General features: G+C 34.5%; 4 protein-coding genes and 1 long non-coding RNA gene across 5 annotated transcripts; all 5 read left to right on the forward strand.

Moving 5' to 3' along the window:
• Positions 1–389: 389 nt before the first annotated feature.
• Positions 390–1,307, forward strand: LOC111699180 (40S ribosomal protein S15Aa). The gene is made up of 3 exons (XM_023469781.1): positions 390–504; positions 758–918; positions 1,069–1,307. Exons 1-3 carry the CDS (start codon positions 433–435, stop codon positions 1,226–1,228), a joined length of 393 nt encoding a protein of 130 aa, XP_023325549.1. The 5' UTR covers positions 390–432; the 3' UTR covers positions 1,229–1,307.
• A 628-nt stretch (positions 1,308–1,935) lies between these two features.
• On the forward strand, positions 1,936–6,204 carry LOC111699177 (probable rRNA-processing protein EBP2 homolog). Its single transcript, XM_023469778.1, has 6 exons — positions 1,936–2,091; positions 2,354–2,491; positions 4,650–4,757; positions 4,941–5,041; positions 5,305–5,628; positions 5,980–6,204. The coding sequence occupies exons 1-6, from the start codon at positions 2,029–2,031 to the stop codon at positions 6,188–6,190; spliced, it is 945 nt and encodes a 314-aa protein (XP_023325546.1). The 5' UTR covers positions 1,936–2,028; the 3' UTR covers positions 6,191–6,204.
• LOC111699179 (40S ribosomal protein S19) lies at positions 6,190–10,666 on the forward strand. The gene is made up of 4 exons (XM_023469780.1): positions 6,190–6,279; positions 7,698–7,867; positions 10,219–10,355; positions 10,564–10,666. Exons 1-4 carry the CDS (start codon positions 6,209–6,211, stop codon positions 10,615–10,617), a joined length of 432 nt encoding a protein of 143 aa, XP_023325548.1. The 5' UTR covers positions 6,190–6,208; the 3' UTR covers positions 10,618–10,666.
• A 3,855-nt stretch (positions 10,667–14,521) lies between these two features.
• On the forward strand, positions 14,522–22,938 carry LOC111699170 (uncharacterized). The gene is made up of 7 exons (XM_023469770.1): positions 14,522–15,299; positions 15,384–15,538; positions 16,284–16,733; positions 16,793–16,923; positions 19,323–19,391; positions 20,150–20,384; positions 21,739–22,938. Exons 2-7 carry the CDS (start codon positions 15,502–15,504, stop codon positions 22,782–22,784), a joined length of 1,968 nt encoding a protein of 655 aa, XP_023325538.1. The 5' UTR covers positions 14,522–15,299; positions 15,384–15,501; the 3' UTR covers positions 22,785–22,938.
• A 172-nt stretch (positions 22,939–23,110) lies between these two features.
• Positions 23,111–25,777, forward strand: LOC111699190 (uncharacterized). Its single transcript, XR_002764697.1, has 3 exons — positions 23,111–23,305; positions 23,961–24,065; positions 25,722–25,777. It is a non-coding gene; the product is annotated as an uncharacterized LOC111699190 (long non-coding RNA).
• Positions 25,778–27,594: the final 1,817 nt, after the last annotated feature.

Below are 27,594 nucleotides of genomic sequence, written 5' to 3' on the forward strand. Positions count from 1 at the left end.
AACACCCCACCACAAGAATTTTAGAAGACTTTTAATAAAAATAATTTAAAGATGCATTTATATTAAATCAACTAGTGAGAATTAGCCTTTCTTAATTAAAAAAAAAATTAAAAAGACACATTTCTTTAAAAGTACGGTTCTACGTAGTTTTAAAGATCGTCTTCAAGAAATGTCTGCAGATTTGTTCCCTACTCGAGCAGTTTCAGAATGCGGTTTGCCGCGGCGGATTTTCACATCACTCTTCAGATTTTGAGACAAACACGTGTGAAACAGTTCTCCTAAGTTTATTCTACTTAAATTTTAGCCAATATGTGAACGTAATTTATTGTTTGAATGTTATGCTAATTGTGTTTATTTGTTTTGTCCAGCTTTAGTTTTGGAGCGCTGAAAATTTGATGTAACAATTCCCTTGTTTCAGAAGACTGCCTCAAGATGGTTCGGATGAACTCACTTGCTGATGCACTTAGATGCATCAACAATGCAGAGAAGAGAGGAAAGCGCCAGGTAAGATAATGCGGTAATCAAACTATTTAGAATTAGTTCTTTTATTATTTTAGCCCATATTTCGAATTATTAGTTCAATCTCTTGTCAATTACAATCTGGTCAATAATCCCCTCCCCGTCAATTCTAGATATTGGAATTTTAGCATTGTTCCGTAAGCAATGATCAGAATGTTCTCATTTATCTTCCTCTACGCAGATTTCTTTTAATTTTTTAACCACTTTAGTGTCACATTTATCCGGGGTTTGCTTCTAGGTTCTCCTGAGACCCTGCTCCAAGGTCGTTATCAGGTTCCTCACCGTCATGATGAAGCACGGTTACATCGGAGAGTTTGAGGTCGTAGACGATCATCGTGCCGGAAAGATTGTTGTCAACCTAACTGGAAGACTTAATAAGTGCGGAGTCATTTCTCCCAGGTTAGTGTCCGCAAATTTTTAGATCATTTTTTAAATGATGTTCAACTTACTTTCGTTCTCCTGACTCCGGATGATAAACTGATTCTGATTATTTCCGATTTTTAATATCAAATCAGATTTTCGTTCTTTCTTAATTATTTTTTTTTTTAGATTTGATATCGGAATCAAAGATATTGAGAAGTGGACAAACAACCTACTTCCCTCCAGGCAGTTCGGATACGTCGTCCTGACAACCTCCGGAGGCATCATGGACCACGAGGAGGCCAGGAGGAAGCACCTCGGAGGAAAGATCTTGGGATTCTTCTTCTAAACAAATTCCGTTACGTAAATCATCTTGAAAACACCACTTCAATGAACTGCGGTTGAACTTCTTCTGCTTTCAGAAAAAATGGGTCACGACGCTATCTGGTTCTCCCGACCTCGCAAATACGGACAAGGGTCCCGTCACTGCAGAGCCTGCAGCAATAAGCACGGTCTCATCAGGTCAGCTTTTGTATTGATTGCTTTGACAAGTTAGATACGAAAGGATTGATTGCTTGAACTATTTCGTGTTTTGTTTATTTTAAGAATTTGTACAACTTTTGATATTTAATAAAGTGAAGTATATTTAAGGCCCATCTAAGTTGTTAAATCGGCGTATTTTCTTTTTCCTTTCCTACAATTTAAGTTTTACTTTGTTAGTGTTTCGATCCATAACTTTACTACTCCCTGTTTACAATTATCGCTTTGCAATGCAAATATAATACGTTCTTGTAGTTGGGGTTTGTTTTGGTACTTACACAAATTAGCACTGGAGGGGAAGGGGGGGGGAATATGAAAAAAATACATATGTTCTGATCACAAACTTTGTATCAACATTGTGTATGATGTTATTATACTTTCGTTCTCCTGACTCCGGATGAAAACTGTTTTCTGATATAAAAAATATTCTATAATCTATGAATATGCGAATTTAAAAATTAATTTTTGTTTTTGTTTAGGAAGTACCATCTGAACATGTGCCGTCAGTGCTTCAGGGAGTACTCTGCCGATATTGGATTCAAGAAGTTGGACTAGATCCTGGAATAGCAACCATGCTGTTGTAATTAACTTCTAAATCTTACAGATAAAATGACTGAGTTCGACGAGATGGAGGAGGCGTACTCAGACTCGGAGCAGGATACTGATGACGAGGTAATGTTAAATTCACTCTAACTCTTGATGTCGGATTTACCGAATCGGAATTGAAGTTGAACAAGNGGTTGATCGTATACATATTAACCAATCAAACATTTTCAGTTTTTCTTTATTATCCTTTCATTGTTGTAAAATCTGACAAATTTTTTGTGCTATAGAAAGTAAATTTTAAGAGTTACCTTGACTAGGAAATTAAGTTAAACCATTTTCTGTCATTTTAATTAATTACTCAGTAAATACTATAAATGCATTTCTTTAGTTAAAAGAAGCATTTGCCTCCGGTCTGTTGAAGCCCGGGATGAACCTAATGGGGGAACAGGTCGTGAGAGCTCCGCCTAAAAATAATATTCCTGCTCTACAACAAAAACTAGTGGATCTCAAGAAAAATTTACCTTGGGTGAGTAAATGTTCCTTTTGAGTCAAAACTTATAATCGAGATTTCATATCTCTTAAATCTTACATTTTCTCAGCTGCTTAGTGAGAGTAGGTTTTATATTATTATTATTAAGATTTTATATTTCTTAAATCTTACATTTTCTCAGCTGCTTAGTGAGAGAAGGTTTTACATTATTATAATTGAGATGTTCAAATCTCTTAAATCTTATATTTTCTCAGCTGTTTATTAAGAGTAGGTTTTATATTATTATAATTGAGATTTCATATCTCTTAAATCTTACATTTTCTCAGCTGCTTAGTGAGAGTAGGTTTTACATTATTATAATTGAGATGTTCAAATCTCTTAAATCTTATATTTTCTCAGTTGTTTATTGAGAGTAGGTTTCACAATATTACAGGGTGGCCAAAATGTACGGATTGTACGGATTGTTTTTTTTAATAACCCTAAAATTGTACGGATTGTACGGATTTGTTTTCAAATTGTACGGATTGCACGGATTTTTATCCTGGAAAATACACCGTTTTTTTTAATTTTCACTCATTTCAGCAAATTTTTCATGAAAATTAAAAAAAAATCTCGTCAACATGAAGTTAGTTTAACTTATTTTCTGTATTCTAAATAATATTAGATTGATTAATGTTTCAATTGACAATCAAAATTCATTCATAATTTTCGAGATATGTCCAAGAAGTGTTTATTTGAGAATATGTTCCATAAGTACTTATTTGATTGCTTATTCAAGAAGATGTTCTAGTATCCTGTACCCAGTATCCTGTACCCAGTATCATGTACCCAGTATCATGTACCCAGAATTATGTACCCAGTATCATGTACCCATTATCCAGTATCCAGCATCCTGTATCCAGAATCCTGTATCCTGTATTAAGTTCAATATCCTATATCCAGTATTCATTCAATATCCTGTATCCTGTACCCTGTATCCAGTATTCATTCAATATCCTGTATCCTGTATCCTGGTTCCTGTATCCAGTATCCTGTATCCAGTATTCTGAATCCAGTATCCTGGATCCAGTATCCTGCATCAAGTATCCAGTATCAATCCAGTATCCTGTGTTCTGTATCCAGTATTCTGTATCCTGGATCCAGTATCAATCCAGTATTATGTATCCAGTATTCAGTATCCTGTATCCAGTATCTTGTATCCAGTAACTTGTATCCTGTATCCTGTATCCAGTATCCAGTATCTTGTATTCAGTATCTAGTATCCTGTACCCAGTATCCTGTACCCAGTATCATGTACCTAGTATCATGTACCCAGTATCCTGTACCCCTTATCATGTACCCAGTATCCTGTATCCTGTACCCAGTATCTTGTACCCCTGTACCCAGTATCTTGTACCCAGTATCATTTATCCAGTATATAGTACCCTGTATCCAGTATCCTGTATCCAGTATCCAGTATCCAGTATCTTGCATCCAGTATCCTGTATCTTGTATTGTATCCTGTATCTAGTATCCTGTATCATGTACCCAGTATCCTGTATCCTGTATCATTTACCCAGTATCATGTACCCAGTATCCTGTATCCAGTATCCAGTATCCTGTATCATGTACCCTGTATCATGTATCCAGTATCCTGTATCAAGTACCCAGTATCATGTACCCAGTATTTAGTTTGTATATATGTATGAAGCCAATTTTTTACAGATTGATTCTTACTGAAGAAGTTTAAACCCTTTTACATGAACTGAACACAAAGGACAAGGAATGAAAAATTGAATTTTAATGTGTTTTTTTAAATGGGATTTTTTTCGAAAATTGTACTGATTGTACAGATTTTTTAAAAAAAAGTACGGATTTCTAAAAAAAAATGTTCGGATTGGTTTAAAAAAATGTACGGATTGTACGGATTTTTAAAAAAAAATTGTACGGATTGTACGGATTTTTTTTCGAAAATTGTACGGATTTTACGGATTTCTTCTGAAAATGTACGGATTTTTGTACGGATTTGTTCAAAAAAGTTTTGGCCACCCTGTTAGATATTTCAANTATCCTTGCTCAAATACCAGGGTTTATATTGACAATATCTTATCCTTGCTCAAATACCAGGGTTTATATTGACAATATCTTATCCTTGCTCAAATAAGTCGTAATTTTTTGTTCTTCATTGTAAGCTGATTCTAATGTCAAGGTTTAGGTGGAGAGATTGGATATGATAAATGCTCCTGCTCCTATTGCCCCGGAACTAGCGTATAAAGAAGAACAACACAGCAAGGAGCGACAAAGAGAACTCAGAATTGCAAAGGTAATAATGTCGTATTGGGATTTCTCTCTTCACTTACTGAAGAGCGGGGCGGGTGAGGGGAGGAGTGCGTATCCTCCCTTTGATATGTCTGGCCTTACCAACATTTATTTTAAATAAAGTCTATTTTTTGCTTGCACTCCTTTTTTTCTTAAGAATTTAACTTATCTCTGTTTTTTTATTAAGGATAACACAAATATTGAAGAGGATCTTGTTCATAATGATTTCAAGCGTGAGATGTTATTTTACAGACAAGCTCAGTCAGCTGTATTAGAGGGTATTGCAAGGTAATTTTTATATTTTTACGTCTGCCTGTCCGCTCGTGTTGTAAAGCAATCTGAACTGGTTTTAACAAGAATTCTCTCTTAATACGGTCCGGATCCAAAGCATTAGAATTTATAATTTTGCTAAGTTTTTGTCAAAACTTAATCCATTGATCTGCATATTTTTGCGGATCCAATGGATCCAGGGCTTTAAGCTTGATAATTATATTGACTCTACCTTATCTAAACACGTTGTTAGAATCCTAATTTAACTTCTTTTTATAAAGATTACAGAGTATGAATATCCCCACCAAGCGACCTGAAGATTATTTTGCACAGATGGCTAAAACCGACGATCACATGCAGAAGATCAGACAGAAGCTGCTCTCCAAGCAGCAGGTTCAGGAGAAGGTTGAGAAGATCAAGAAGCTCCGTGAGCTCAAGAAGTACGGGAAGAAGGTTCAGGTCGAGGTTCAGCAGAACAGGCTGAAGGAGAAGAAACAGCTGATGGAGAACGTGAAACAGTTCCGGAAGGGAAAAACTGATAATTTGGACTTTCTTGAAAACACTCCAGGGAAAGGTGGAAAAGACGCAAAACCATCAGAAAAACGGTAAGTTAAGTTTTATTGTAGAAATGAGGAAGGTGTAATAACAGCAGACTTAAAGGAATAAATTACCTAATGACAAAAGATTTATCCCAGAATAATCCTTAAAATGTTCATATAAACTAGCTTGAGTGCAGGTGGAAGGACAACCACTTTCCTAGGTTTACATATATGTATAAAATGTTTTGTATCAAACTGGTGCATGGAAGTGCGTTCACATTTTATTACTTAACCCCAACTGATAAATTTCAAACCTGTAGAATTTAGATATTAATTTCGATCTACTGTCTTATAACATACGTTTTCAAATATTTGATTATCTACTTTTGTGCTCTCGTATTAATTTAATTATTTTAGTGTGAACGGAAAACGGAAGTTTAAAGATGAAAAGTTTGGATTTGGCGGGAAGAAGCGTGGAGCAAAGAGGAATACAAAGGACAGTAACAACGATATGTCGGAGTACAAACCCTTCCGTGGAGCCGGGATGAACAAGAAACTAGGGAAGGGAAACCAGCGGCCGGGAAAGGATAAACGAAAGCAGATGAAAAACAAGAATAAAAAGAAGTAATTATATATTTCAGAGAAGATGCCTCCCACCTCAGTGAAGGATGTTGATCAGCAGAAGTTTGTCGTCGCTCTGGCGGCATTCCTCAAGAAGTAAGTTAAAACTCGATTATATGAAATAGAACCAGAGCCTGTTCTTTCCTTATTAACGTATGAACATAGCCTGTCCTAAAGACGTACTTAGAGCACTATAGTTTCAGTAGAAGTAAATATTACCATTTACTGATAGCGTCGATTGAAGGATTCATAACTATGATTGGATAATGAGAAAGATAGATAGAAAGATAGATACTATTTCTATTGGTTCAGAATAGACAACAAACACATGGCTGAACCCTGATTGGATCAGGCGCTATTGGACTCGGCATACTAGAGTGAGAGGGACGATAGTTTGGCCGCTGGATTTCGAACGTTAAATTCGTATTTGATATAGATAATTATTACGGACACAATCGGAGACGTCGTTTGATCGACCATTGTAACGGACTCAGGGACAGGATTTAATGAGTCACGAGACCTGTTTGAACCATACAGACGTAGCTGAACTATATCTCTTCAACTTGAGCCGGGACAACTTATCCTCAATCTGATTTTACTTGCTTTCATATGTATTCATACTGTGAATCCCAGATATATGAATACTGGATTACTGGAATTTTTTTTCGCTGGGAGATCACTTTTGTGACATTTTCAGTGAATCAATATATCTTTTTTTGTTTCTACTGATAGTGCATTAAGTTAAACCAGGGATCTCGGCGCCCCTGACACCTATCACATTGAAGAAATATGTTTGTCATACATATTCTTAAAACTAATCAATGAGGTGGCATTTTTAATGTCTACTGGCAAACTGTTCCATCTTTTAATAACTCTCAAGCTAAAGAAGTTTTTCCTAATATCTAGATTGCACAGTGTTGAGTTGAGGTTCATATTGCATGTCGAAAATCTTGTTTCTCGTTGAGCTGTGTCTACAGACCTTGTAAACCATGTACCTTCTTTGACATTATCATGCTTATGGAGAATCTTCCAAGTCTGGATTAAATCCCCTCTTATTCTTCTTTCTTCTTAGGTGGTCATGTTGACCTCCTTTAATTGATCAAGGTATGAGGTACTATGGAGGCCTGACGTCATTTTTAAAACCCGTTTTTGAACACTCAAGCAGCTCAATATCTGATTTAAGCCAAGAGTTTTTATAATGTCGCGAAAAAATGAGTTTAATATTAATATATGCATTGCATTCATATTTCATTTTAATTTAACCTGAATTAAAAATAAAAATAAGTTTCTTTAGAATTATCAAAACTTGGCGGTCTATGTATACATATATCTGGGATCCACTGTATTATGTAGTAAACCCTGCTTATAATCCATCTGATCCGGATCTGATATGTTTAAAATAGATTTAAAGTTTTTTTAATTTCTAAAAATAATTGGACATTATCGTCCTGTTTCACTTTTATTTCTGTAACTAAAATATTGCGGACCCGAAGTACTAACTTGTGTTTGCCTAGGTCTGGTAAGATGGCAGTCCCCGAGTGGGTTGACCTGGTGAAAACTGGAGTCTCCAAGGAGCTTGCTCCCTACGATGAAGACTGGTTCTTCGTGAGGACCGCTAGCGTAGCTCGTCACTTGTACATCAGAGCACCTGTCGGAGTTAAGTCCATCAGGAAGATCTACGGAGGTTAGTTAACACTTTCTCTTACTTCTCACTTCTAACTTTTACTTCTCCCGTCTTGTCTCCAAGTTCTTCCTTCTTTAGTATCTAGTTCTTTTTCCTTCTCTCATCTCCTTCAAATCTTCAATCTCCTAGCTTCCTTCTGATTTCTAGTTTTCATTCCTTCTCCTAATGTATCCTATTTCTCCATCAAATCTTCTTCAGTCTCCTAGGTCTTCTTTCTAGCTTCCTTCTGATTTCTTGTTTTCATTCTTTTTCCAACTTCCTTCTTTTGTCTTTTGGTTCTTCCGCCTGTCTTCCTTCCCCTTCCTTTTTTCTGTCTTTTAGTTATTTCTTGTTTTGTAGCTTTTCCTGTCTTCAAATTCTTCTCTTGTCTAATAGTTCTTAGCTTCTATTTTTATTCCTCTTCTCCTCTCATGTCTTCTTGTTCTCCGTCCTTCCTTCTCCTGTCTTCTAGTTATCCGTCCTTCCTCCTCCTCCTTTCTTCTAGTTCTTCGTCCTTTCTTCTCGTGTCTTCTTGTTATCCGTCTTCCTTCTGTCTTCTAGTTATCCCTTCCTCCTCCTGTCTTGTAGTTCTTCATCCTTCCTTCTGGCTTCTAGCTCTTCGTCCTTCCTCCTCCTGTCTTCTAGTTCTTCGTCCTTCTCCGGTCTTCTAGTTCTTCGTCCTTCCTTCTCCAGTCTTTTAGGTCTTCATCCTTTCTCCTCCTGTCTTCTAGGACTTCGTCCTTCCTTCTCCTGTCTTCTAGGTCTTCGTCCTTTCTTATCCTGTCTTCTAGGTCTTCGTCCTTCCTTCTCCTGTCTTATTCTTCATCCTTCCTTCTGTCTTCTAGTTCTTCGTCCTTCCTTCTCCTGTCTTCTAGTTCTTCGTCCTTTCTTCTCCTGTCTTCCAGTTCTTCGTCCTTCCTTCTCCTGTCTTCGAGTTTTCCTTTCTTCCTTCCTTCCTTCCCTCTTTCTGTCTTCTAGTTTTCCACTTTTCTTCTCCTGTCATTTAGTTCTCCGTCCTTCCTTCTCCTGTCCTTAAGTTCTCTGTTCTTCCCTCTCCTGTCTTCTAGTTCTCCATCCTTCATTCTCCTTTCTTCTAGTTCTTCGTCCTTCTCGTGTCTTATAGTTATCTGTCCTTCCTTCTCCTGTCTTATAATTCTCCCTCCTTCCTTCTCCTGTCTTGTAGTTCTTCATCCTTCTTTCTCTTGTCTTCTAGTTCTCCGTCCTTCCTTCTCTTGTCTTCTAGTTCTTCTTCCTTCCTTCTCCTGTCTTCTAGTTCTTCGTCCTTCCTTCTCCTGTCTTCTAGTTCTTCGTTCTTCCTTCTCCTGTCTTTTAGTTCTTCGTCCTTTCTTCTCTTGTCTTCAAGTTCTTCGTCCTTTCTTCTCCTGTCTTCTAGTTCTTCGCCCTTCCTTCTTCCGTCTTCCAGCCTTCTTTCCTTCTTTCTTTTCCTTCCCTTCTTTCTTTTCCTTCCCTTCTGTCTTCTTTATGGTTTTCCTTTCTTCTACTGTTTTCTAGTTCCCCTTCCTCCCTTCTCGTGTCTTCTAGTTCTCCGTCCTTCTTTCTCCTGTCTTCCAGTTCTCCCTCCTTCCTTCCTTGTGTCTTCTACTTCTAGTTCTCCTTCCTTTTTCCTGTTTCTAGTTCTCCCTCCTTCCTTGTGTCTTCTACTTCTAGTTCTCCTTCCTTAATCCTGTTTCTAGTTCTCCCTCCTTCCTTGTGCCTTCTAGTTCTAGTTCTCCTTCCTTAATCCTGTTTCTAGTTCTCCCTCCTTCCTTCCTTGTGTCTTCTAATTCTAGTTCTCCTTCCTTAATCCTGTTTCTAGTTCTCCCTCCTTCCTTGTGCCTTCTAGTTCCCCTTACTTCCTACATTCTCTCATTTAGTTCTTCGTCCTTCCTCCTGTCTTCCTATGTAGTTCTCCTTCCTTCTCGTGTCTCGTCTTCTAGTTCTCCGTCCTTCTTTGCGTCTTCAAGTTTTCCTTCCTTCCTCCGTCTTCTACATGTTCTTCCTTCTTTCATCTAGTTCTCCTTCCTTCCTTCCTTCCTTCTCGTGTCTCGTCTTCTAGTTTTCCGTCATTCCTTCTCCCGTCTTCTAATTCTTCCTTCCTTTTTTCTTCTATTTTTCCTTCCTTCTTTCTATCTTCTAGTTCTTCCTTCCTCCTGTCTTATTTATATTATTCCTTTTCCTAAGGTTTCTCCTTCCTTCCTTTTGTCTAGGTCCCCTTCCCTCCGTCCATCTTTCTGTCCTTACTTCCGTCCTTCCTTCCTTATTCCTTCTTCTAGTTTTCCGTCCTAGTTTATAACCTTTCAATTTTCGTGTTTTATCTAGTATCTTCATGTGCTTCTATTAAATGTTCATAAACTATACTGTGTTTTGTTTAGTTCGTAAGAACAATGGATCCAGCCCTGCTCATTGGTGCACTAGCTCCGGCTCTGTTGCAAGGAGAGCACTCCAGGCTCTAGAGAAGCTCAAGCTCGTCGAGAAGGATGTCAACGGTGGACGTAGGCTCACCGGACAGGTTCGGAATATTTAATATTTTATTCAGGGATATATATGTTTTAATTTCTGTTCATAAAAAATATATATCCCCTACTATATTGTAAATGATGTTAATTATACTTTCGTTCTCCTGACTCCTGATGAGAATTTAAACTTTCTGAATTATATCTTGCTCTTTTTTTCTCACTTGAAACTTGACGTCGAACTAATTCTTGTTTTTATTTTAGGGACGTAGAGATTTGGACAGAATTGCTGCCCAGCTTAAGTACCCCAAAGCTTGAAGTCAAGTTGTCAACAACACTCTTTTGAAATAAACATCTGCTGAAATTATTGTGTTTTATGATTTTAAATTTTGTTTGTCCTGTAATGCTTGGTTTCTTTACAGTAAATAATCCAATGAATCTCTGTTGAAAGGTAGTGTTCGCTACAAATTCTATGACGGGCGGATTATAATTTTACATTGATCGTGGAATGAGATAAAGATATCTAGATCGCCATGAGCCTTCTAAAGTTTAAACAGATTGAATTATGTAAGAAGTGTGGCAAATATATGATTAACGGCTAAGGTTGTATAATAAGGTTAGATACTCAGGATTGCGCTTATTTCGACTTAAATGTGACTCGTCTCCATTGCAATAAAGACTACATTTAACTGCATTGAAGCGCATACTTGGTATATAACTTGTGTACAACCTTGCTGAATGTAGTCTGAATGATTTTTCCTCGAAGCACTAACCTGATTATGGGAAACTGACATTTCTGTTGGTACAAAAATATCTAGGTAAATCATAAAATCCGACAGTCTTAGCTGACTGAAATTGAAATTTTAAGATGTGGTTTTTTTAGTCTTTTTTTTAAATCGACAGAAGATACTAACTTTATGAACTATTTTTAGGGGACATAAGTTCCAAAACTAGCACTTAGTCCATTTCTATTAGTGTAAGAAATGGGCACAATTTGAAAGACTGGGTTTTTGGAATTCCGGCCCATATCCAAAGTAAAAGTCGATAATAAAAACTATAACCAATATTTTATCAAACATGACGAGGACAACAATTCCTAATTTGAACTTTTTTTAAATCAAAATTTTATTAAGAGTTATTTTTATATTAAAGCTCATAACCGTTTCAAGACAATGTTAGGTTTTCCATTTCCGAACATATCCTGAATTTGAAACAATGCTAAGAAACTATGCTCTGAAACAAACCAACTGGACCCCCACTGTTATCATATTTAGTTACAACCAAAATTAGAAAAATATCTTTTCATAAAAGAATCCAAAAGAGTTCAAAGTATCGGTAAAATTTTAATTCATTCAATTTATCTTGACTTGTTTTCTCGTGAAAAGTTTACAAAGAGCATACAATAAAAGCACAAATTCTAGTAAATCACATACAAATTTTTGTTGAGTAAATTTGTGATAATATGTTTGATTCGTACAAAATGCAATTGTAAGAAATCAAAAATTTCTCGATCTACACTAAACGGCAGGTTATTCACAGGTTAAGGAATCTTTGAAATTTAGGAAATAAAAACAGAAGTTTTAACCATAAATAAAACAAATTGTTAATGTATTAATAAAACTATTTCATCATGTGATTATTTGATAAAAAACTTTTGTTGATATAAACATATATCTTGTATTGGAGACCAAAATGTGGGGCGTGGTGACAGAATTGCGGAGACTTGAAGAGGTAGCGAGAGGCGTAAAGACTGCTTCCCTTAACTTGGAGAGCATTCTTTGTATCAGGAGGCTCCGTAGGTCATTTTGCACCCCTCCCTTCATGGCGGACCGAAAATGAAATCTCGAGACTATTGTGATTAGAACTAGCTCCTTGAAGAAGATAATAATCAACAACATACACGGACGCGGTTTCTGCAATTCCTGTAATTCTCCTGATGGGACTACCAAAACAATGAGAATTATATAAACCTAAATCTGAAACTACATCATGAAAGAAGTATACCTAGCAAGCTCCTAAACCTGGAAACCAGCAGATATACCGAGTGGTTTGTTATTGTAACTTCAATGTTGTAATCTGAATGTGTTTAAATGCAATCTTTCCAAATCTAACTTATCCTAATATCCGTCCTAACTAATATCCGTCCTACATATATGTATAAAATGTTTNAACTTATTCTAATATCCGTCCTAACTTATTCTACCATCCGTCCTAACTTATTCTAATATCCGTTCTAAATTAACCTAATATCTGTCCTAACTTATCCTAATATCCGTCCTAACTATTCCTAACATCCGTTCTAACCTATCCTAATATCCGTTCTAACTGATCCTAATTGTTTTAACTTTTCCTAATACCTTTGATTCTTAACCTAATACCTGTCCCACCCCAACCGCTCAAGCTTTTTCCATTAATTTGATCCAACCCCTCATGTTCCTCAAGATGCTTTAAAATATATAAAGAAATTGAGTCGTTGGAACAAATCAAATATTTAAACCCTAATATCTTCAGAACTCGATGTTGTAAACCGTTGATATTTCAAACTCAGATTATTTGATCTAACAGAATTCATAGTTTGAAATATCTAAGGTCTGCAACATTTAGTTCCAAAGATATAGTGATGAGAAAATCAGAGTTTGTGGCAAAGACTCAATTCTTTTACTCACACAGGTTCAAGGTTTTTAAAAAAATTTAAATTCATATTTCAAAAAGTAAGGATAGCAAGTCATCAAGTTCTAGTACAAACTCACGACAAAATATAATAGTTATTGTCCATGATGTAAATTGGTTAATGCTTTTAATTTTGAATATAATTTTGTTGAAATACAAAAAAATTGTAATGAAATAGTCGAATCTTAATATGTAAGGAAATAATCCATGATAACATGTGAAAAGTAAACCTAAATGAATAGGTAACAATTAAACATAACCACTATCATCAATATAGAAAGCTTATTTTTTTTGTTAAGAGTTTGTTAATTGAGTGTTGATTAAAAGATTTAAAAAATGAGTACAGTATTTTCAGAGACGAACTTATTTGAAATGGAGACGATGTTGTCTAGCTTGGAGCGCATGGTGGAGCATGATCTGATAGTGTTTCATTATTTTTGTTTTTTTGCTCTTTAATATATAAAAATGACGATTTTTCATCATATATGTTTATTTTTGTTGTAAGCCATATTCAATATTTTGTCTGAAAAAAAAGAAAATAAAAATTTGCGTCATTTGCTTGTTTTGTAAGTTTTCTATCTCTTAAGGTTATCCTCGCCATTTCTAGATTTAATATGTTTACTGGAATTTTAACAAAATAAGATAAATCAGGTTTCATAGAAGACATTATCTTGTGGAAACCACTTTTACTTGTTTTTAAAGATGTAAAATATTCATTCTCGAATAGTTTTTTCGTCGACATAAACATACGTTTATTGTTTTATTTGTAATAAATCAATCCGGGCCGCAATATTAAAGATTTCATGTTAACTTGTATGTTCAGATTCTTTGCAAGGATAATTATTAAACTTATTGATTTCCCATTGTTTACTTTGTTGGGTTTGTTTATTTTCTTCTTTAATAAATATCATGATATTTTAGATTAACACATAAACAACGGATTTCAAGCCAATATTTCATTTAATTTGACGTCTTGGAGAATTTGTCTTAAAATGTAACTTATCATTAGTTTTTAATGTTTTCGTTTAATTAATGATTAAACTTTTTTTCCATCAAAGAAATAGAAATAAATGATTAGTTATTCCTGTTCCAAATTTTATCATGAACATTTTTTTCGATATTTTCTTCTTTTTTATTAAAATTAAATTAAGAGTTATTCCAACAAACTTGCTGTTAATCTGGACATGTTTCGTATGTTCCAATCAATCAACGGATATGTCTTTTGTAGTATTTTTTTGATAGTATTTTAATATAAATTCTTTATAAAAACTTAATTTTTTTAATTCTGTGATTTGTAATACAATCTGGAGATTAAAATGCTGAGAAGAGGATGAAGGAAAAGTTCACTGATGTAGGATAAGGATGGGACATGAGGAACAAGAGAACAAGGCCTTATCTGAACCTGGAGATATTCATGAGTTCCAACCTGAACCTGGAGATATTCAGCAGGTCTAATCTGAACTTGGAGATATTCAGCAGTTCTAATCTGAACTTGGAGATATTCAGCAGGTCTAATCTGAACCTGGAGATATTCAGGATATTCAGCAGTTCTAATCTGAACTTGGAGATATTCAGCAGGTCTAATCTGAACCTGGAGATATTCAGCAGTTCTAATCTGAACTTGGAGATATTCAGCAGGTCTAATCTGAACCTGGAGATATTCAGCAGTTCTAATCTGAACCTGGAGATATTCAGCAGTTCCAACCTGAACCTTTTATCGACTGGTCTAATTAAATCTACCCAAAGGAACTGAGTTCTTGCCACCAACTCAAATATTCTCATCCCTATATCTTTGCAACCTGGTAATGGTATTAACATTAATACTTTCAAATTTAAACTGTTTGATCTTAAAGATCAAAGGTTATACGACGTCGGGTTGCAAAGATCTAGGCGTGTTGAAACATTAGAGTATGTGACAATTGAACTCAACTCCTTTTTGTTCTGTTGTTTTATACAGTGCTACCTTCAAAAGATTAGACTTTATTCAGTTGTCTTTGATTTTTATCACAATAAGTGAGTGATTTTTAATTTATTTCTTATAGCAATGGTATTCTTTTCAAACTAAACCAAATTCCGACGTTTTTCCTTATAAATGTACCCGTCCGACGTTAGTACTGGTCCGACGATTGTACTAGTCCGACGATTTTATTAGTTCGACGATTGTACCAGTCCGACCTTTGTAACGTCCGACGTTTGTACTGGTACCGTAATAAGATGGACATATTCACCTTTTTATAATTTCTTTTTATCTTAAAAAGTTTGGAGCTCTTGGCATGAAATTATTTATTTCAGAGAATATGATCGATGATAATATGAGACACATACTCAAGGTATTTATATTTGAACAAAATAAAGAATTATTGTTTCTTAAAAACTGTAAATTATGTTAATGACACATTACTCTGATATTTTAGTATTTAGTGAGATCAGATCTCACTAAGAGCTACGAGTTCAGCCTTGCTGTGTCGGATAAATGAGCTGGAGAATACCGTCAAGGTTTGGAGAACAGGAGGTTGAGTCGTAGATAAGAACATGCTGAGAACAATAGCAGATATTAATATCATTCAAGGTAACAAGCATTAAGATAAAGGTATGCATTACAGAGGACGCAGGTCTCAAACCGGGCAAAATTGTTAAGATAAACGTTTAAGAAACTCCTCCATTGTCCAGGGAAAATTTTATTGAAATAAACTATTTTCAACTTTTTTTAAAAATACAAGGTTTTTAATTTTCTTAGAGGTCACAATTCACAAGAATTCATAGATTTCGAAATGGTTATTTTTAGATTTTTGCATTTAAAATAAACAATATCCTGCATTTCTATATTTAAATCATCAGGTAACCGTATCAAAAAAGAAAAATATGTAGCTTTGAGTTTTTATATAATTGTATGCGGACGGTTTTTTAGTTACACAACTTAAAATAAAAGATTTAATTAGTTGAAAAGATTAGATTGTTACTTTGGACCAAACCTGACATTTAGTCTGAGGTCTTGGCCCAAATCATGGTTAGGAACTTTCTTTTCCTGCTTAAAGGCAAGGGTTTTTAGCTTTTCCAAAAAATATTACTCTGAAACTTCTCAGCTGCAGTTTCACGATCATTAAATTAGTAATTTTAACAACATCAAGAAAGATTCAATTTAATGAGTTTCTTGTAGTTAACTAAATAAGTTTATCATAAACATTAAACACATTGACAGAACAAAGATTTAGAAAATAATTAAACCTGTACTTTAAATGTGTTGGCTAAAAATACTGAAATGGTTCATCATTTTAAAAATTTGATAAAAATGTATTATTAAAAATACTTTTTAGAATTGAAAATCTCTTGGCTTAGTCCTCTTGGTTGTGGTCCAGTGTTCAAATACTTGGTTGAGAAACACGAGGAACTGGAAACTATCAGTATAAGGTTGCATGGTGTGAGGAGTACAGAGGATGAGAAGGATATCGTGTTGACTGTACTCTCCAATATTAATCTAAGGTCCATTTCTGTTCATAATATGGTGTCTACAGGAGATATATTCAGTAGTCTCCCCAGTACTCTTCCTAACCTAGAAAAGCTGGTACTGAATAGTTGGTGGTCGTTATCAAATCAAGGACTGATTGAGATATTAAACAGATCCGGGAGTAATCTCAGAGAATTAGATTTAAGATATTCTCATATTACGGGGGTTGGAGTAGAGGAAGGAGTAAAATCTCTTCCAAACCTAGAGATATTGAAGCTGGTTTGGTGTGATAATCTGACAGATGGAGGACTGAAGGAGAGTTAAGATTGTCTGGCAATAAACTGAGATTTCTAGATCTAAACTATTCAAGTACTACAGGACAGGGACTCAAGGAAGGAGTATCTCTGCCAATGCTGGAGAAACTGTACCTGGGAGAGTGTCACCAGCTGACTGATTCAGGTCTCCTGGAGATACTGAGTATCTCGGGGAGCAGATTGAAGACTGTGTATGTGACTAATGGAAGAATATCTACTGTAGTGAGAAGCACTCTCCCTTCTTAATATCCTTCTGTTCAATTTCACTATTTATAAATTGTGGATTTAGAAGATGAAGAACTGAAGAGGACACTATGTTACACAGATTAATCTTGATGTCTAACCATAAACTATATTAATTAATTCCTTTATATCTAGATTCAATGTATCTACTAATATTAGAGACTTAATATTTTATTCAAAAGTTTCTCTTGTGGAAACCATGTTTACTTGATTTTCAAGATGTAAATTAATATTCTTAACTAGTTTTTTCTTTAACAGAAATGTTAATTGTTTTATTTTCGTAATAATTGAATCCGGGCCGGAATAACAAAGGGTTTTTGTATTGTCTTTAGTTTGTTTTGTATTGTCTTTTGTAGTTCCCTTGTATCTACCTGAATACAGAATAGTTCAGACTTTTAACAAGAATAATTTATAAATTTATTTATTTTCCATTTTGTTTTTTGGGTTTGTTAATTTTTTCTTTTTCAACACAAATCATAATATTTCTGATAAACACAAAAACTACGGATTTTATTTATTTTTATGTCTTGGAGGATTTGTCTTAATGTGTAAAATATCATTAGTTTTAAATATTTTCGTTTAAACTTTAATAAAACTTTTTTTCCGTCAGAAAAATAAATTTAAATGTTCAGGTACTCCTGTTCCAAATTTTATCCTGAAATTTTTTTCGATATTTTCGATATTTTAACAAACCTGCTGTTAATATCTGTATAAAAAATATCCCTCACTTCTAAACCTTTTTATTATATTTCAATGAATCTACGGATATATCTTCTGTAAAAATGTAAATTATATAAAATGATGAAAATTTTTCTCCTCTGTTTTTGTGAATTTTTAGACATTTTCATCTTCTTTCGATAAAACTGTGTTTATTTCAGATTATTAGAATGAATGTATGAGAAGAGAGGAGAATAGAATAAATTGAAACTAAGGAGAATATGCAGAATCTGCAGATTTAAATGCTGAGAAAAGGATGAAGGAAACCAAGTTCACTGATGTAGGATAAGGATGGGACGGGAGAACAAGAAATATCTTCAATTTCACTTCCCATTTAGCAGATTAATCTGAACCTAGAGATATTTAACTGTCTCAATTTTAACCTAGAGATATTCAGTAGGTCTAACTTTAACCTGGAGCTATTCACGGTTTACCAGGCCTAATCTGATCCTGGAGATATTCAGTAGTTCTAATCTGAACCTGGAGATATTCAGCAGGTCTGATCTGAACCTAGATATATTCAGTAGGTCCGGAGATATTCAGTAGGTCTAACCTAAACCTGGAGCTATTCACGGTTTACCAGGCCTATTAATAACTATAAAAGAAGAATATGCAGGACAAGGTTGTACCACAACCTGGAGATTTAAATGCTGAGAAGAGGATAAAGAAGCCATGTTTACTGATGTAGGATAAGGATCATTTACCATTTAGCACGTCTGATCTGAACCTGGAGATAATCAGAAAGCCTTATAGGAACCTGGATATAATCAGCAGATATAACCTAAATATTCTGTAGGTCTAATTTGAACCTGGAGTATTCAATATGGAAAGGAAACCCTTAGTTTGAAAATTTTAGATTAAACCTATTATTATATTAAGAATTCTAATAATATGCTAAATTGTAAACCTTTTAATTGAATATTATAGTTATGTTTCAGAATATAGTTGTAATAATACATAATACTAACACTTATTATAAAACTAAAATTGTATCCTCCCTTNCTTGGATATTAGATCTGTTTGAGAAGAACTGGTTCCACCTGGATATTAGATCTGAGGATCAATTAATATTGGTTCCATTCTCAAGAGCTAGAGAACCTAAAGAAGATTTGGTTCCTCTTGGATATTAGATCTGTTTGAGAAGAACTGGTTCCGCTTGGATATTAGATCTGAGGATCAATTAATATTGGTTCCATGATCAAGAACTAGAAAACCTAGAAAAGAACTGGTTCCGCTTAGATATTATATCTAAGGATCAATTAATATTGGTTCCATGATCAAGAACCAGAGAACCTGGAGAAGATCTGGTTCCGCCTGGACATTAGATCTAAGGATCACTTAATATTGGTTCCATGATCAAGAACTAGAGAACCTAGAGAAGAATTGGTTCTTTCTGGATATGAGATCTGAGGATCAATTAATATTGGTTCCATGATCAAGAACTAGAGAACCTGGAGAAGAACTAGGAACTTTTAACTATTCTTATGTTTTTAACAAATCTATTAATTTCATGTAGATTAGTAATTAATAAGTTTGCACAACACTACTGTAATTAATTGTAAATATTCACCTTTTTTAATCTGCTTTAATTCTTTAAAAGTCTGCAACTTTTAACAGGAAATTATTTATTTCAGAGTTATTACTTTCTCAAGATGTCTGGCTTGGAGAATATGATCGATGATAATATGAGACACTTGCTGAAGGTATATATATTTGAACAAAATATAGAATTATTGTTTCTTAAAAACTGAAAATGAGGATAATGACACGTTACTCTGATATTTTAGTTCTTGCCTAAGAAGGATAAGATCTCACTAAGATCTACGAGTTCAACCTTGCTGAGGCAGATAACTGAGCTGGAGAGGATAAAGAAGCCATGTTTACTCAAGTAAAAATTTGTTCAACTTCGAATTCCACTTAGTAGATCTAATTTGTACCTGGACATTAGATATTCACCAGTTCTGATCTAAACCTGGAGATATTGAGTTATTCAGGAGATCTAATCTAAACCTGGAAATATGGAGCTATTCAGCAGATCTAATCTGCACCTGAAGATATTCAGCAGATCTAAGCTAAACCTGGAGATGTTGCACGTCATGTGTAATTATAAATTATATTCTGGTTCAAACTGCATTTATAATTTAACACCGAACATATTCTGAAATTTATTTGACTTCTTCATAAAGCTGTTATTTTGGAATAATTGTTTTCTTAAAATGTTGAATATTTGATTTATTCTACTAAATTCACCATGAACCAGGGCAGTCTAATAAAGATCTTGGCCAATAAGTATGGGGGGACAACCTTTATTTTTTTTGGCATTAAGGAGTGTCTTAAACTTATTTCTCACTACAGTCACGATACAAGTTCTATTTCTCACATAATTTATCTTTTTGTTATTCTCCTTTGTAATGTATTATTAAAATTATGAAATCTGAAGTTAAATTTTAGATTTTTCAGAGAGTGTAAGAAGAAAATGGAGAACATGTTGTCTGGATTAGAGAGGATGGTAGAGTATGATCTGATAGTTGTGCTCAGGCATTTAACTAAGAAGGACAAGATGTCACTGAGAGCTTCAAGTACAACCTTGCGGAGACGGATTGACGAGCTGGAGAACACCTTCAAGGTTTGGAGGATTGGAGAAGTTGATTCTACTAGACTGAGAAGATTATCAGACGAGATACATACTATTCAAGGTAACACATGCAACCGGGAGTACATATTGCAAACTTATAATTTGAATACTCTTGAAACAGAATTTTAAAAGAAGTGTTCAAAAACCAACGAACAAAGGAGTCTCCTTAAAAAACATGCCTTAATTTAAACCCGAGTTTACACGTACAATATATTATTTTCGATCTAATAATGGGACAAACAAAAATCTTGTTTTATGTTCATACCTACTTTTATTCACGTTTGAAGATTATGAAATCCTCTGATACGTTTCAGCTTTTTCCGACAAAAGCCTCAGTTTAAAAAAGATTATATAAACTTTGAAACTCCGTTGATGTTAATACGGTACCAACAATTTACCAATAAATCTTAAAGGGTGTATGTTGGCAAATTTAGATCAAGAAGGAATATGAGTCTTTGCCACAAACTCAAATCTCTAGAACCTGATGGTATAAACCTTAGATATTTCAAATTCAGATTATTTAATACTGGCTTAGGAATCCAGCTCTGCCTAGATTCTAAAAGTTATTTAAGGCGTTTACCCGCACTTAAACGATTTAACCAGGAAACTAAATGTTCGCTATTATAACCTAAAAACTAAGCTAAGAACATTCTCATGGGTCTCCTGTGTTCCCCAATCGAAATATTAGGCAAATCGGTCTAGGGGTTCCTGAGTTATGATCGTACGAACAAAAAAACAGAAAAACAGAGATTACAACTTTATATTTTACAGAATTCATAGTTTGAAATATCATAACTCTACAAAATTGGGTTGCAAAGATGTATGGATAAGAAAGTCTAAGAATGTCTAAAAAATTGAGAGGTTTTCAAAATTGTGCTTAAAAATTGCTATAATCAATAATTGATCATAATACAACATTTTTGTTTGCACACAAACTCAATTTTCTAATCCCTCTATCTTTGCAACATGATGATATTTCAAATTATATATTGAATTTTATAGAATGCATAGTTTGAAATATCCAAGTTACACATTTATTCCACAACCTGTAAATTTATATGTTAGAATTAGATTTATAAATGTTGCTAATGTATGTAAGGGCAAACTTTAAGTTCTTTCTGAGAGATATTTTTAATGTAAAATATGATATTGCAAAATTGTTAAGATAAACGTTAAAGAAACTCCTCCATTGTCCAGAGCAAATTTCATAGTATTAATCTATTTCCAACATTTCATTAAGCTTGACGAAAAATGAAAATTTTCTAAAATTTGAACTGTTAGAAATCCTTTACAAAGCACGCATCCCTTTAAAAAGCACGCATCACTGTACATTTTTTATATGCACAAGATACCGACTCAATTTCTTATTTTGTTCATTTGTTAAAAATTCAATGTTTGATCAAATATTTTCTTAGAGTTGGAAATACGTCGCCTTAGTCCTCCTGGTTGTGGCCCAGTGTTTAAATACTTGGTGGAGAAACACGAGGAACTAGAAACTATCAGTATAAAGTTGTATGGTGAGAGGAGTACACAGGATGAGGAGGATATCGTGTTGACTATATTCTCCAATATTAATCTAAGATCCATTACTATTGATAACATGTGGAATACAAGAGACATAGTTGGTAGTCTCCCCAGTACTCTCCCTAACATAGAGAAGCTGGAACTGATTGGTTGGATTTCGTTATCAGATCATGGACTTATAGAGATATTGAAGAGATCCAGGAGTAGTCTCAAAGAATTAGATTTATCTTATTCTAACATTACGGGGGTTGGAGTAGAGGAAGGAGTAAACTCTCTTCCAAATCTAGAAGTACTGAAGCTGTCTACGTGTTATAATCTGACAGGTGGAGGACTGAATGAGATACTAAGATTGTCTGGCAATAAACTCAGAGTATTAGATGTATCACGTACTAATATAACAGGGCAAGGGTTCAAGGAAGGAGTATCTCTCCGTATGCTGGAGGAACTGAACCTGGGAGAGTGTGACCAGCTGACTGATCCAGGTCTCCTGGAGATACTGAGTATCACAGGCAAACTGAGAGTACTAGATGTATCCTGGACTAATATAACAGGGCAGGGGTTCAAGGATGGAGTATCTCTCCCTATGCTGGAGGAACTGAACCTGAGATGGTGTGAACAGCTGACAGATTCAGGTCTCCTGGAGATACTGAGTATCACAGGCAAACTGAGAGTACTAGATGTATCATGTACTGATATAACAGGGCACGGGTTCAAGGATGGAGTATCTCTCCCGATGCTGGAGGAACTGAACCTGAGATGGTGTGAACAGCTGACAGATTCAGGTCTCCTGAAGATACTGAGTATCTCAGGTATCAGATTGAAGACTGTTTGGCTTTGGGGAACCAGAATATCTACTGTAGTTAGAAGCACTCTCTGCACCCAATATCCTTCTGTAGAACTGAAGTGGGGTCCAGAAGAATATCCAGAATATCTTTAATGGTTTTCTATCGAAAAACTGTAATATTTATTTTTATTATTTCTAGATTCAATTTATCTACTAATATTAGAGAAATTAGGTTTCATTTAAAAGGTTATCTATCCTATGGAAACCATTTTTTGTCAGTATTAGTATTTAAATTTTGATATTACAAACCTGCTGTTAATATCTGTAAACAATATCCTTCTCTTCTGAACCTATTCTAATTTTATGGATATTTCTTCTGTAATGAATAATGTAAATTATATAAATTCCTGATGGTAATTTTTTTCTTCATGTTTGTGATTTTCTTCTTATTTTGATAAAACTGTGTTCATTTCAGATTATTAGAATGAATGTATGAGAAGAGAGGAGAATAGAATAGATTGAAACTAAGGAGAATATGCAGGACAAGGTTGTAACACAACCTGGAGGTTTAAATACTGAGAAGAGGATGAAGGAAGCCAAGCTCACTGATGTAGGATAAGCATGGGACTGGAGAAAAACAAGATATATCTTCAATTTTACTCTCCATTCATCAGGTCTAATCTTAACCTGGATATATTTAGTGGGTATAATTTGAACCTGGAGATATGCAGTCGTTTTCATTTAAACCTGGAGATATTCAACCGTTTTCAATTGAACCTGAAGATACTCAGCAGTTCTAATTTGTACCTGGAGATATTCAGCAGTTCTAATTTGTACCTGAAGATATTCAGCAGTTCTAATTTGTACCTGAAGATATTCAGCAGTTCTAATTTGTACCTGAAAGTTTTCAGCAATTAATCTGAACCTTTATTAATCGATTTTTTTTTGTTTAAACCAATTATTTTATAAGAAATCCAAATACTATTTTAAATAGTAAACATATAATTATTTTGTTTTAAACCTGTTATTTTTATATAAATCCTAATAATATGTTTAATAGTCTACAGGGTGCGTACTAAAGATGGAAACTTTTAAAATAACTTTAACATTTTTTATATTAAACCCAATTTAGACATCTGATTCAAATGATTTAACGTATATTCAATGTTTGGGAGTGGATTGAATATATTTCATCAAAAAAATAGAGTTTTTGCCGCAAACTAAAATCTTCGAAACCCTGTATCTGTGCAACCGAATGGTTTAAACCTTTAATATTTCAAACTTAGAATATTTAATCTAACAGAATTCATAGTTTGAAATATATATTAGGATTAGAAAATCAGAGTTTGTGGCCAAATCTCAATTCCTTAAACCTTCTTCAACCTCAACCACGCCTCTTCCGGACCTCTAAACTCAGTACAAATAGTACCCAGGGTTAGTTCATCCAAGTTTAGTACCCAGGGTTTGATCATCCAGGTTTAGTACTCGGGGTTAGTTCATCCAGGTTTAGTACCCGGGATTAGTTCATCAAGGTTTAGTACCCAGGGTTTGATCATCCAGGTTTAGTACTCGGTGTTAGTTCATCCAGGTTTAGTACCCGGGGTTAGTTCATCCAGGTTTAGTACCCATGGTTAGTTCATCCAGGTTTAGTACCCAGGGTTAGTTCATCCAGGTTTAGTACCCAGGGTTAGTTTATCCAGGTTTAAAACCCAGGGCTAGTTCATCCAGGTTTAGTACCCATGGTTAGTTCATCCAGGTTTAGTACCTAGGGTTAGTTCATCCAGGTTTAGTACTCGGGGTTAATTCGTCCAGGTTTAGTACCCGGGGTTAGTTCATCCAGGTTTAATGCCCAAGGTTAGTTTATCCAGGTTTAGTATCCAGGATTAGTTAACACAGGTTTAGTACCCAGGGTTAGTTTATCCAGGTTTAGAACCCAGGGTTAGTTCATCAAGGTTTAGTACCCAGGGTTAGTTCATCCAGGTTTTGTACACAGGGTAGTTCATCCAGGTTTAGTACCCTGGGTTAGTTCATCCAGGTTTAGTACCCAGGGTTAGTTCATCCAGGTTTAGTACCCAGGGTTAGTTTATCCAGGTTTAGTACACAGGGTAGTTCATCCAGGTTTAGTACCCTGGGTTAGTTCATCCAGGTTTAGTACCCAGGGTTAGTTCATCCAGGTTTAGTACCCAGGGTTAGTTTATCCAGGTTTAGTCAGGACTAATTAACACAGGTTTAGTACACAGGGTTAGTAAACACAGGTTTAGTACCCAGAGCTAGTTAACACAGGTTTAGTACCCAGTATAAGTTCATCCAGGTTTAGTACCCAGGGTTAGTTAATACAGGTTTAGTACCCAGGGTTAGTTAACACAGGTTTAGTACCCAGTGTTTGTTTATCCTGGTTTAGTACCCAGGATTAGTTAACACAGGTTTAGTACCCAGGGTTAGTTCATCCAGGTTTAGTACCCAGGGGTTGTTTATCCTGGTTTAGTACCCGGGGTTAGTTTATCCAGGTTTTGTACCCAGGGTTAGTTCATCCAGGTTTAGTACCCGAGGTTAGTTCATCAAGTTTTCGTACCCAGGGTAAGTTTATCCAGATTTAGTACCTAGAGTTAGTTAATCCAGATTTAGTACCTGGAGTTAGTTCATCCAGGTATAGTACCCTGGGTCAATTTATCTATTATTCATAAATAGAAAATTTCATAGAAGACATTTCATAGACAGGATATTTCATAGAATAAGAAATTCATAGATAGGACATTTCATAGAAGGCATTTCATATACAAGACATTTCATATATAGGATATTTCATAGAATAAGAAATTTATAAATAGGACACTTCATAGAAGACATTTCCAGCTAGAACATTTCATAGACAGGACATTTCATAGAATAAGAAATTCATGCATAGGACATTTTATAGAAGACATTTCAGAGACAGGATATTTCATAGATGGGACATTTCATAGAATAAGAAATTCATAGAAAGGACATTTCATAGACAGGACATTTCATAAATATGACATTAAATAGAAAGGACATTTCAAAGAAAAGGAAATTTTTAGTTTTAAAGCTTATTAAGATTGTACTTTTCAGAGATATTTCTCGGAGATCTTCTGAAGGAATTTCCTTCCTCCAACACCGATATTAAGCTGATAAGTAATCTTTTTTTGAGAAAGTATGAAGAGATACATAATTATGTAATTACAAAGGATGATTTTTGGGATGTTTCCGTACTTTTAAAAACTTCATTTAGTTGAGGTGTTTCTTTTTTTTCTTGAGTTGTATCCACAAATTTTTGGGGCGTTTCCGTATTTTTAGAAATTTTATTTAGATTAGGTGTTTACTAGGTGTTATGAGGCTTTTCCGTATTTAAAAAAAAATAGTTTAGTTTAGTTGTTTCCTCTTTCTTTTTAAGGCATTTCCGCTAAAGTCTGAGAAGTTTCCGTTTTTCAAAAAAAAAATCGTATCTATTGGTTGTGTTGTTTCCTCTTGTTTTTGGGCGTTTACGTCTCTTGAGAAAACTGCTTAAAGGAGAAAGAATCTGGATTCTGTTTTGCGGTTTATCAAGTTCAAATTCAAATATATGAGCATTTACAAAGATGACATTAAAATAAACAGTGGTCTTCAGAATAGGGCGGAATGGCCCTGTCCAGAATCCCCTTGTTTGCCCTAAAAGTCGGATCATATTTAGGAAAAGATGCAACATATTGTGTTCAAAATTTGACTATAAATATATGTCCTAATTTCCTTTCCAACCTAAATGGACTGAGCTGAAAACTTTATAATGAAATATCCTTAATCCCGATCGGCTAATTGATCTGAAGATTAATAACAAGAGGAGAACAAGTATTATTTAATCTGGATATTTTAAAAAAGAGGAGATCAAGCATTAATCTCGATATCCACCATTCTAAAGTTTTCAGCTCTGGTCAGGTTAAAACCAGTTGTGTAATCTGAAAAAACTGACCAAATCCAACCTATAAGTGGACTTGTTAGGTTAAGACCCGTATCAGACCAGTAAGGTGAAGTAATTGGTTACTGAAGATAACAAAGTGGTCTCCAGAATAAAGTGGTAAGGATGCAACAGTCTCTGAAAAATACAGTGATATGACACTTTACGGCAAAAACAAACTGAACTTCTGTTAAAAAAAATTGGGTAATCAAAAAAGAAAAGAAAAATTGGACATCAAAGTTTTCATCCTTTTTAATTTCTGGGGGGGAGAAAAAATTTTTTTGAAAGGGAGAACGATTTTTGCCACAAACTCATATTTTCTAATCCCTATTTCTATGAAACCTGATGGTGTTAATCTTATTTAAAACTTAGGCTTTTTCATATTTCATAGAATTCATAGTTTCAAAATATTAAAGATCTATGACATCAGGTTGCACAGATATAGGGATTATAATATTGTATTTTTTTTAAAATCTCATTTCCTTTTCTCCATTAATAAATGATCACATTTATATGTTCTGTTGTAAACCAAGCAACGCCTAGGTATGAAAGATATACGATTCTTTAATATAGATAAAAAACTTTCAGTAATTTGGTTTAAATAAGGATTTTTATGGGGGGGCACAAAATATTCTTGGTGTGTTAAGGTGCCCCCCCCCCCTGCACCAAAGCTCTTGACCCTGATAGTACAAAAAAGAGGTAGCACCTCAACTAAAATACCTTTTTAAAGGTTTTTTGAAAAACGGAATCGCCTCAACTAAAAGAAGTTTTTTAACTTTGTTTGAGAAAGAGAAAACACATCACCTTAAATATGAAATATTTTTTTTTTGAAAAACAGAAACACCTTAAAATATGCAGAAACGCATTAAAAAAAAGAGGAAATGCCTCAACTAAAAGAAGTCTTAAAAGTTTTTTTTAAAAAAGGGAAACGCCTCAACTATAAACATTGGGAAACGACTTAAAAATATTCGGAAATCCCTCGACACCCTTTTCAAGTTTTGACGAGATTTCTTA

Source organism: Eurytemora carolleeae, unplaced genomic scaffold (assembly GCF_000591075.1).
Source record: "Eurytemora carolleeae unplaced genomic scaffold, Eaff_2.0 scaffold30, whole genome shotgun sequence".
NCBI lineage: Eukaryota > Metazoa > Arthropoda > Copepoda > Calanoida > Temoridae > Eurytemora > Eurytemora carolleeae.

Coding starts and splice junctions, on each gene's coding strand:
- LOC111699179 (XM_023469780.1), top strand. CDS start 6,209: ATGCCTCCCACCTCAGTGAAGGATGTTGATCAGCAGAAGTTTGTCGTC. Junction 7,868..10,218: donor CATCAGGAAGATCTACGGAG/GTTAGTTAACAC, acceptor TGTTTTGTTTAG/TTCGTAAGAACAATGGATCC. Junction 10,356..10,563: donor GACGTAGGCTCACCGGACAG/GTTCGGAATATT, acceptor TTTTTATTTTAG/GGACGTAGAGATTTGGACAG.
- LOC111699180 (XM_023469781.1), top strand. CDS start 433: ATGGTTCGGATGAACTCACTTGCTGATGCACTTAGATGCATCAACAAT. Junction 505..757: donor AGAAGAGAGGAAAGCGCCAG/GTAAGATAATGC, acceptor GTTTGCTTCTAG/GTTCTCCTGAGACCCTGCTC. Junction 919..1,068: donor TGCGGAGTCATTTCTCCCAG/GTTAGTGTCCGC, acceptor TTTTTTTTTTAG/ATTTGATATCGGAATCAAAG.
- LOC111699170 (XM_023469770.1), top strand. CDS start 15,502: ATGCTGAGAACAATAGCAGATATTAATATCATTCAAG. Junction 19,392..20,149: donor ATATGAGACACTTGCTGAAG/GTATATATATTT, acceptor AGATTTTTCAGA/GAGTGTAAGAAGAAAATGGA. Junction 20,385..21,738: donor CGAGATACATACTATTCAAG/GTAACACATGCA, acceptor ATATTTTCTTAG/AGTTGGAAATACGTCGCCTT.
- LOC111699177 (XM_023469778.1), top strand. CDS start 2,029: ATGACTGAGTTCGACGAGATGGAGGAGGCGTACTCAGACTCGGAGCAG. Junction 4,758..4,940: donor GAGAACTCAGAATTGCAAAG/GTAATAATGTCG, acceptor TTTTTTATTAAG/GATAACACAAATATTGAAGA. Junction 5,629..5,979: donor GCAAAACCATCAGAAAAACG/GTAAGTTAAGTT, acceptor TAATTATTTTAG/TGTGAACGGAAAACGGAAGT.